The sequence below is a fragment of the Thamnophis sirtalis genome, unplaced genomic scaffold (assembly GCF_051295495.1).
Source record: "Thamnophis sirtalis isolate CommonGarterSnake01/CBP01778 unplaced genomic scaffold, rThaSir2_p1.2 scaffold_5, whole genome shotgun sequence".
Taxonomy (NCBI): domain Eukaryota; kingdom Metazoa; phylum Chordata; class Lepidosauria; order Squamata; family Natricidae; genus Thamnophis; species Thamnophis sirtalis.
This window is the reverse complement of record NW_028261385.1, coordinates 12,618,579-12,628,616: the sequence shown is the minus strand read 5'-3', so window position 1 is coordinate 12,628,616 and position 10,038 is coordinate 12,618,579. Positions and strand designations below refer to the sequence as shown.

General features: G+C 41.8%; 1 protein-coding gene across 1 annotated transcript in view; it reads right to left on the bottom strand.

Moving 5' to 3' along the window:
• Window positions 1-206: 206 nt before the first annotated feature.
• The window catches only part of LOC106556061 (tetraspanin-36), a 33,044-nt gene continuing 23,212 nt past the window's right edge, over window positions 207-10,038 (bottom strand). Inside the window, exons 5-7 of the mRNA XM_087715325.1 lie at window positions 6,521-6,679; window positions 5,141-5,218; window positions 207-1,275 (exon numbers count right to left, since the gene is read on the bottom strand). Of these exons, the coding sequence (XP_087571451.1) occupies window positions 1,189-1,275; window positions 5,141-5,218; window positions 6,521-6,679 (324 nt within the window). The 3' untranslated portion in view covers window positions 207-1,188. The remainder of the gene's footprint in view (window positions 1,276-5,140; window positions 5,219-6,520; window positions 6,680-10,038) is intronic.

The window sequence follows — 10,038 nt, the reverse complement described above, 5'->3', positions numbered from 1 at the left end:
ACATTCACCTATATCAGCCTTCTGGTATCTCTGGAATACATAACTACTCTGTGCAGATATGGCTGGGAATAAGTAATTAATTCATCGCTTCTGAAGGATTCCTGCATTTCTGATTTTGTTCTGTAGCTCAACAAATTTATAGCTGGGAATTGTACTTAGTTTTGACAGAGCAGAACTAAAGATGGTAACAAAGCGTATTTCCCCCCCCCCCCCGAGATAAAGCTATGATTGATATTTAGAGCAGAGTAACTTCCTTTGCTTAAAACAGGGGTGTCCAACCTTAGCAACTTTAAGACTCAAGCACTTCAACTCCCAGAATTCCCCAGCAGGTATGGGTGGTTGGGGAATTCTGGAAGTTGAAGTCCACAAATTTGAAAGTTTCCAAGGTTTGGACAACCTGAAGCCTATTTTAGGGATTATGTTATTGTGCTTCCCCTATATGAATTGTCAGTTTGGGGAACCCTTACGACCAGAATTCATCATCATGAGCTAAAAAATTGGAATCTTATATTCATTTCTGACCTAACACAACTTCTGAGCAAAAGAATTCATACGGTCAGAAATTTAATGGATATTCTGTTAGAAAAGCTGGTCCCTCTGAGATGAACTGTGCCTATGTCTAAATCTCCCAAGTTACTCTAGAGAATGTCAGTCTAAAGTAAAAGAAATTGTCAGCATTCAAACCTGCAATTTCTCTTGGGAGAAGAATCCAGCTTCAATCCAAGGCATGCTAGGTTCTCAACATTTATCTCCGAGTAGATTTCAACATGTCTAACATTTAGCAATTTCCACTGGATTTTTAGAGGTTTGCTATAAGCACCTAGCCCTTTACCATATGCCAATGGCCCAGCCAATCAGGGAAAAAGTGTGCTGTGGGTAAAAAAATAATTTCTTTAAATTTCTTCAAGGCTAGATTCACAAATTATATCAGACACTGGAGTGTTGGTGTTGGTCTGCCTTTTCTGGTGAATGTCTCCATCTGCTGTTTAAAAAAAAGGGCACCTTAATTTCAACTACCTCAGACAAATCTCAGGTTTATCAGGATGTTAATGCCAACTATTTCACCTTTAATATTACTTATGAAAGCCAGTGTAATCTCCTTTGGGACTTCATAAAAAGTAGGCTCAAAAGATCTTTCCATTTTTTGTTCATGGAGATCCCAAAGAGAAAAAGTCCTCTATTTCTTGGTCAGGCAAACACTCCGGTGCTCAGGGACTGATACCCTTGGTTTTCCTTCTTGCAGGCTAACACGCAGATCCCAAGCATTCCAAAAAACTGAAATGAAAAACAACAACCTGTAATTAATCTTTCAGTCTGCGTGCATAGCATCGAAGAGAATATGTGTAGGTTAGGGTTGAGCTGTGGGGTCCTGGATCCTTTCTGACCTTGGCAGCTTTTCTTGCAGACGTTTCACTGCCAAACTAGGTAACATCATTAGGGCTACTGGTTTTAAATGTTCCTTCTAGAATTTTAGTGGATTAGCATCACCTGTATTGAAGAAGAAGCCTCTCTGTAAAATATTGTGTTTTGCAGTAAATAGTGGCTGACTGGACATGTTGATCATCCATTCAGACTCCTGTGCTCCTTTGATTCTGGGATTTAGTTTTAGATAACACTGATGATGTTACCTAGTTTGGTAATGAAACATCTGTAAGAAAGCTATCAAGCTCAGAGACCATAAAGGACCCCAAACTTGGCAACCTTTACAGAATTTAAAGTTTGAAAGTAGATTGATCTTCTCTCAAATCTGAATCTTAACACTCTCTCCTCATCTATTAATTTTCATTTCTCGTATCAAATTCAGTTCTGCCCTTCTAAGTGTCCTCTAGATATTCTGGATTATAGGTAGTCTCAATTTATGACCAGTTGCTTAGCAACCATTTGAAGTTCCAACGGACCTCCCTTCTGGAGATACTCACAACCTACATTCAAAGTTCGGATGCTCCCCTGAGGTCATGTGACCGCATCCTGGGTACTTAGCAATCATTTACTTCCAGTTTGGGGCTAAACTGGTCCAGAGCGAATCAATGGTTTGCTAAACCACCATGGTGTTCACTTATCTATCTTTGCATAAAAGATTGTAAAATCAGGCTAGTCATGTGAGTGACCTGTTTTATGACTATCACGACTGACAACCGTGATGGGCAGGCTCCATTATAGGACTCCCTGCATATACAAATACAATAGCAGAGTTGGAAGGGACCTTGGAGGTCTTCTAGTCCAACCCCCTGCCTAGGCAGGAAACCCTATACCGTTTCAGACAAATGGCTCTCCAACATCTTCTTAAAGACTTCCAGTGTTGGGGCATTCACAACTTCTGGAGGTAAGTTGTTCCACTTATTAATTGTTCTGTCAGGAAATTTTCCTCAGTTCTATGTTGCTTTTCTCCGTGATTAGTTTCAACGCATTGCTTCTTGTTCTACACTCAGGTGCCTTGGAGAATAGTTTGACTCCCACTTCTTTGTGGCAACCCCTGAGATATTGGAACACTGATATCATGTCTCCTCTAGTCCTTCTTTCTATTAAACTAGACATACCCAGTTCCTGCAACCGTTCTTCATATGTTTTAGCCTCCAGTTCCCTAATCCTCTTTGTTGCTCTCCTCTGCACTCTTTCTAGAGTCTCCACATCTTTTCTACATCGTGGCGACCAAAACTGAATGCAGTATTCCAAGTGTGGCCTTACCAAGGAATTATAAAGTGGTATTAACACTTCACGTGATCTTGATTCTATCCTTCTGTTTATGTATTCTAGAACTGTGTTGGCTTTTTTGGCAGCTGCTGCACACTGCTGGCTCATACGTTCTTTTTGTTTTCAGTTAGCATTCCAGTTAGAACAATCCTGGGTTTGCAACACATCAAGTGGGGAATTGAGTGGAGACTACCAAGGTACCGGTAGTTATAACAGGGCTAAACAACCTGGTGCTCTCCAGATGTTTGAAGCTTCATAATTAAACAACAGAAGTGTCCTGGAAGTGCTCAATAGGATCCACAGACCAAAATGTCTGGAGGCGCCAAGGTTGTCTACCCCCACTTCTTTAGAATCAATCAAAAGGCACTAAATTGGACTGCAAAATATTATGCAGTCATTTATTTATTTATTGCTTGCCTGCAGGTCCAGGTTAACATCAGAGGATTGATGCAAAGAATATAATAGTGGGGTTGATTCCATAACTTGCTTAGTTTTGGCTTATTGCATAGTGTGTCAGCTTTGGAAGTCATATTAATTCCAGAAGCTTCCACGCTGCCACATTCTTTTGCTTGGGAAATTAGGAGTGGGGATTTAATAGAGGGAATGTAGTTAGACATAACAGCATTCTTCTTTTCGGTCAAAATCATGGTATTCCTGCACTTGAGAGGAGGGGCTGAAGTGATATCTTGAGTCGGGATGGATTGGACCATGTGATCGACTGATGGATACAGGGGATGGGTTTAGACTTTTAACTTACTGAGGGAAAGCCCAGAAATCTGATTCGGGTTTTCCCAGATGTGCCTGTATGCCTACTCTAATAAATGGGAGCTTTGAGAAAATGCCTGTCTCAAAAGAGTTTTTCATTGGAGTTGGGGTTTTCCGGAACGCTGACATAGTGTAGTTTCTAACCAAGGTTTGTGGCCTGATGTACTGTTTGGATTCAGCCCATTACAGTTTACTCAACAACCAGGATTACTACCAGACATTTACCATGTTTATCAGAGTATAAGACGCACCATGATTTTGAAGAGGCAAATTTATAAAAAAAAGTTTTTGCACTCTGCAGACCTCCCAAAAAAGGCCCATTTTTCTCAAAAACAGGCCCGCTTTTTTGTCAATAAAAAGGGAGCATGCATAACCTTTAGGAGGCTTATAAAAATCTCCTACGGGCTGGGCAAAAACAAGCAGAACAATGACCCATTTTTCACTCATTTTTGCCCTCCCTAGCCCCCAAGAGCACTCTGGAAGCCTCCTAAAGGCTATGCACGGCCATTTTTGCAAGGGGGGGTAGGGTTTCGGGAGGCCAAATATGCTGTATTCAGTATATGATGCACTGATTTTCACCCTCTTTTTTGAAGGGAAAAGGTGCGTCTTATACTCCGAAAAATATGGGAGTATTATTCTGGGTGGCATGGTTTGTAAATCATGGTTTATAAAGTAAATACTGCATGAACCCTGTACTTCTGGTTTTTTTAAAGAAACCACTGGCTATTTGTGGATTATGGCTATGTGTTATTATTCATAACGGAGGATCCAAGGAAATGATGAATCAATTTCCTAATTGGCCCTGAAAAGACACCTAATAGGTTAGAAAAGACAGGGACAGAAATAGAATTGCATGATTGCTTAAACATTCAAAGGGAAAAGAAGAGCCCTTGGAATGTTCCACTTAATCTGGAGCAGTTGTCTGAAACCTGAGGCTCTGGAGCCGCATGTGGTTCTTTCATCCTTCCACTCTGGCTCCGTCGCTCAAAATATGTGTCACAACCGCCAATGTGCAACACCCATCAGCATGCAAGATTTATTGAGCTTTTTGACCCATCTTTTTTTCCCCGAAGTGCAAAATGTTTTTGTTGCACGCAGAAATAAAAATGTGTGTTCTCTGTACAGTTCACTGATTTCATAAAATGCAACACACTATAGTTTTTTTTTTATAAATAGCATAAAGATAAAAAGCGATTTATGAAGTGTTGATTTTAGATGGCAAAAGGGTTTTGTGGTTCCCGGTGTTTTATTTTCTGTGGAAAACAGGTCCAAATGGCTCTTGGGTATTTAAGGTTGCCGCCCCCTGATCTGGAGGGTGGATTTTTGTCTTTTCCAAAGAGCAAATGAAACGACAAAAACCTTTAGAATCAAAAGAACATTAGAGGACATTGGTAGGATCTGACCATGTTTCTTTAGGGACCCATCAATGAGACTCTTGAGACTGCAGGAAGCCTCCAGGATCACTACCATTTGGACAGAAACAGCCAATTTTGGATGTTATTGTTTTTCCTTTTTTTAAAAAAAAGAAATCAGAATGGGAACGGGGAGAGGAGGCCATTCGGATTGAAAGATGGATTGGAACCATTTGGGGTCCGTCATGCAGTCATTTCTTTCCAGTCCCTGGAGGTCCTTTGAACAATAAACACAACTGAAAAACAGGCTCAAACTTGGCAATCACACATACCTTCACAATAGCAAAAGCCAAGACAATGAGCATCGCATAGTTGAGCAGCTGACCGAGATCCATCATCTTTTCACAGCCCTGAAGTGAAGGGAGAAGATGGGGAAGAACTGATTACATAAGTTCAAAGAGTGTTGTGTAGAAAAGTTCAAGGGTTTTGTACAAAACAAGAACTTGCTTTGCTTTGATAAAGACACAAAGGCCTCTGGACCTGCTCAGAGGTTTATCTAGTCTGGGGTGTGTGAAACTGGCGGCCTGCGGGCCGGATGTGTCACGCGGAGGCCACACCCACCCCAGCTCTGCGAAGGGGGGGAACATCACGTGATTACATGACGCTGTGAGTTTGACACCCGTGATCTAGTCCAATGTTTTCATCTTTGGCAACTTTAAGATGGGGGGACTTTAATTCCCAGAATTCTCCAGCCAGACAGGAGATGAAGCCCACCCATCTTAAAGTTGCCAAGGTTGAGAAACACCGATCTAGTCCATTCTATTCCTCTCAAACAAATTGGATGGAATCCTATCCTGAGGCAATGAATTCCACCAGTTAATATAACATACATTGGTTTCATCAACTCAATCTATAAACATGAGGGGACTGGTTAGACAAGCGTTTTCCTCGAAGTAAATGTAGGGAGAGGACTCTCAAAGGTGTTTTTTCAAAAGGCAACTGGACTGTGTTTTTTCCTCTTGTGGAGGAAGACGACGTTTTGCTTCTCATCCAAGAAGCTTCATCAGTTCTGGCTGGATGTTGGGTGGGGGAGGGAGGGGAATGGAAGAATTAGTTCTGACATGAGATATTATATTTTGTACTCGTATATATTATATGACTGCAAAGAAATATAATCCTTCCACACGCACCCAACATCCTGTTGGAACTAATCCTTCCATTTCCCATCACCACTGTCTAGCCAGAACTGATGAAGCTTCTTGGATGAGAAGCAAAGGGAAAAAACAGTAATAGCACTTAGATTTATACATCGGTTCACAGTGCTTTACAGCCCTAAGCAGTTTGCAGAATCAGCGTATTGCCCCCAATAATTTGGGCCCTCGTTTTATTAACTTCAGAAGAATGGAAGGCTGAATCAACCTGGTCAGGATCGAACGCCTGGCAGTGGGCAGAGTCAACCTGCAATACCGAACGCTAACCACTGCACCCCCATGGCTCTTAAAAACATAGTCCAGTTGTCTTTTGAAAAACCGTCTTTGAGACAACCGTGGCTTGGATGACTGAGAATATCCACATACATAGGAAACAGGAAACAGAAAAAGTAAAGATAGCCAGCAAAGCAAAATAATAATAGCGGGAAGCTGGTTCATACAATTTAAATTCTCGTTTCCTACAACTTTGGCCAAACTCAAGCAAATTTTGAATGCTCTTACTTGTGTGTTGAAAAGATGCTTCTCACTTAGTTGTCCTGTGCAATTCTTGAAAGCCGGGCCTTGCTTGCAGCAGCTCAGAGGAAGAGTGTGGTTGCTGACAGTGTTGAACCACCGGGTCCCAATCCAGTCAGTGTAGTTTTGGACACCGCAACACTGAAGCTGAAAGAGCGACAATTGTGATTGAAGGAGGCTCATTCAAAATTCAGTTCATTTGTCTCTGAGACTTGGAGGGCTTATCCCTCAAGGTCACCTTCTCCAGAATGTGATGCCCTCCAGATGTGCTAGGATGGCAAATCCAGGAATCCCCCAAAATTCCATGTGTCTGGATAGTGCTAGGTAAAGAATGCTCAGTAAGAGCCGTAATAGCAATAGCAATAAGATTTATATACCACTTTACAGCCCTCTCTAAGCAATTTACAGAATCAACCATTTGGGTCTTCATTTGACCCACCTCGGAAGGATGGAAGGCTGAGTCAACCTTGAGCCTGGTGAGATTCGAACTGCCAAATTGTAGGCAGCCGGCAATCAGCAGAAGTAGCCTGCAGTACTTCACTCTAACCACTGCGCCACCGTGTCTCATAAAATATCGATTCTCCTCCTCCTTGGGAAAACACTGCAATCAAGTTCTGAAATTGCCAACTATATGTTGTGGAGACTCCTGCCCAGATACAGTGTGATGGAGAACTTTCCGGAAAAATGAAACTATGGTTGATGGTGCTTTACAATGAAAAGAAAAAAAGTGCTTCAACTTGATCTTCCCTTGTGATGTTTATGTGGCCACAATTATGTAGGCGGCTTTTTTTTTTTTTTGGCAATAAAGTAGTTTTTCATTGCCTTGTCTAGCTTTAAAAAATAACCTTTATTTTCCAGGGCGTGACCCGTCAAAACCGCGCTCAACTAAACCGCGCCCGACTAAACCGCGTCGCTGACGTCATCAACAGGGCGACAATAGCCAGCGCGGAGAAAGAAGGGCGCTTTAAATAAATAGCGCTTTGAAAGCAAGCTGATTCAACTTAAGATAAGGGTTAGCTTTAGGGTTAGCTTTAGGGTTAGGTTTAGGGTTAGGTTAAGGTTAGGTTTAGGGTTAGGTTTAGGGTTAGGTTAAGGGTTAGGATTAGGTTAGGGTTAGGTTAAGGATTAGTTTTAGGTTTAGGATTAGGTTTAGGGGGGTTAGGTTTAGGGGTTAATTTTAGGTTTAGGGTTTACAGCGTGCTTCTGTCTCCGCGCTGTTGTCGCCCTGTTGATGACGTCAGCGACGCGGTTTAGTTGGGCGCGGTTTTGTGGGTGAACCTTTCCAGGGCCTCCCATCTAAGGGCCAAAGAGACATTCATCTTTCCACAGTTTTCTTAAAAGAGTCTCACCAGATTCTTTGTTACGTTCTGCGAAAGATTAATGATCTTGAAGATTAATGATGGTGAAAACTCGCTTCATACAATGACCATACGATCTTTATTGTAAGGAGAGACCTTTATTTCAGAAGGCTGTCTTTTAGATGCTTATTTTTCACAACATCGCTTTTGTCCTTCCTTTTAGTCACTTATTGTTTACTGTACAAATGGTACCACAGTGCACAGTTTTTCCATATTCATGTGGAAAAATATGGACACTGAATTGCCCTTTTCATACATTTTATACATAGGGCTCGATTTTAGAGATCTTCATTACAATATGCATTTTTACAAAAAAAATTCTTGGTTTCGCTCTTGAATTTTCCTTTGTAAAGCAAAGTTATGAACATAAAGAATGAAAATATTTTATCGGTATGAATCTCATATTTGTCTCTTTTTCTGGTTTGTCCTTTTTTTCAAGAAAATACAGTCACCATAACAATAGATTACATTAAAGATATAGCTAATGTACTCCCATCAACAATCATAATGTAATGTTTCTGGGTTTTTGACAGCAATAACCCTTCCTTCCTTCCTTCCCTCCCTCCCTCGCTTTAGGCTAACTGAAAAAAGTGAGATTTAGGAAGAGAACTGGTGTCTAATCTCTTTAAATATAGAATCAGCACCGTATAAGTAATTTTTGGAACAATTATGTACTGAGAATGTTGTGTTTTCTTTCCACATGATCAGGAAATACTTGTTTAAATGCAATCATTACTTAGGAAGCAAAATCATCTGCTTTGCAACACTAACAGATATGATCTTTCATACCGAGCCATCATCACGACACTGATGTGATCAACATTTCTGCTCAATAGATCTTAGACTGTGTTTGTTAAAAATCTAGACCGTGTACGGGTTCTGGGAAGTCGGGGGGTCGGAGGGGGGGTCGGGGGTCGGGTGGAGGGAGGGAGGGATATACATTAGGCTAGACACGAAGTGTTAGTTCTCAATGCAATGTGACTTTACATGTATACTCTTTTTCTCTAATTTTTCTTTAAAAATAGGATAAGCCAAATACATTAACATATAGTGGAAATACACTGAGGGGAGGAGGAGTAGGAAAGAAAAAAGATGGGTAGAGGGGGATGGGAGAGAGGGTGGGGGGGAGGCGAAAGGGAAGGCGGGGAGCGGATCTGGAGAGAGGAGTGGTAGAGGGCGAGGGGAAGTAGGGTAGAGGGGGATGATGGAGGGAAGATAGAAAGTTGGAGGGGGGTGGAAGAAAGAGGTGTATGGAAGATGGAAGAGGTATATTGGGCTTTTATTTTCTGGGGCATTGTCGACAAGTGGAATTGATGCAATTACTGTTTAATACTGTATGGGGTATACATGTGAGTGTATGAAAATGAAAATAAAATATACAAACAAACAAAAAAAAAGTATAAAAACATTTCTGCTGGAAAAAAAAAGATCCTAAAATGGAATATATTAGTTTTTAAAAATTACAAACAAAGCTAATCCTTATTGAATATTTTATACTGTTAATGTCAGGTGAATGTTGCCAAAATAAAGTAAAAAAATTACCGTACTTTTCAGAGTATAAGACACACTGTTCCCCCCCCAAAAGAGGGTGGAAATGTTGGTGCGTCTTATATACAGCCATTTTTGGCCTCCGGAAACCCTGTCCCGCATGTCGCATTTTTGCCAAAAACAGGCTTGTTTTTCGCCAATACGGGGCGCGCAGAGGGTTTGGGAGGCCTGCGGAGTGCTCCTAGGGGCTGGGGAGGGCAAAAACGCAATGTGTAGGGGGTTTGGTAGGCGAAAAACAGGCCCATTTTTCACAAAACAGGGGCATGTTTGCCCTCCCAGCCCCCAAGAGCACTGTGCAAGCCTCCCAAACCCTCTGCGCGCCCCGTATTGGCGAAAAACAAGCCTGTTTTTGGCAAAAATGCGACATGCGGGACGGGGTTTCCATTTTGGAAAAAAATGGGCAAAAAAACGGACCCATCTTTGGTCCCCCCCCCCCGAGGGTCATTTCTGCTCTCCCCAGCCCCCAGGAGCACTCTGCAGGCCTCCCAAATTGTCTGTGCGCCCCATTTTTGGCCTCCCAACCCCCCCCCCGTGTCACATTTTTTAAATTTATTTTTATGCCACCAATCGTATCTCCCCTACAAGGTGACTGACTGACTG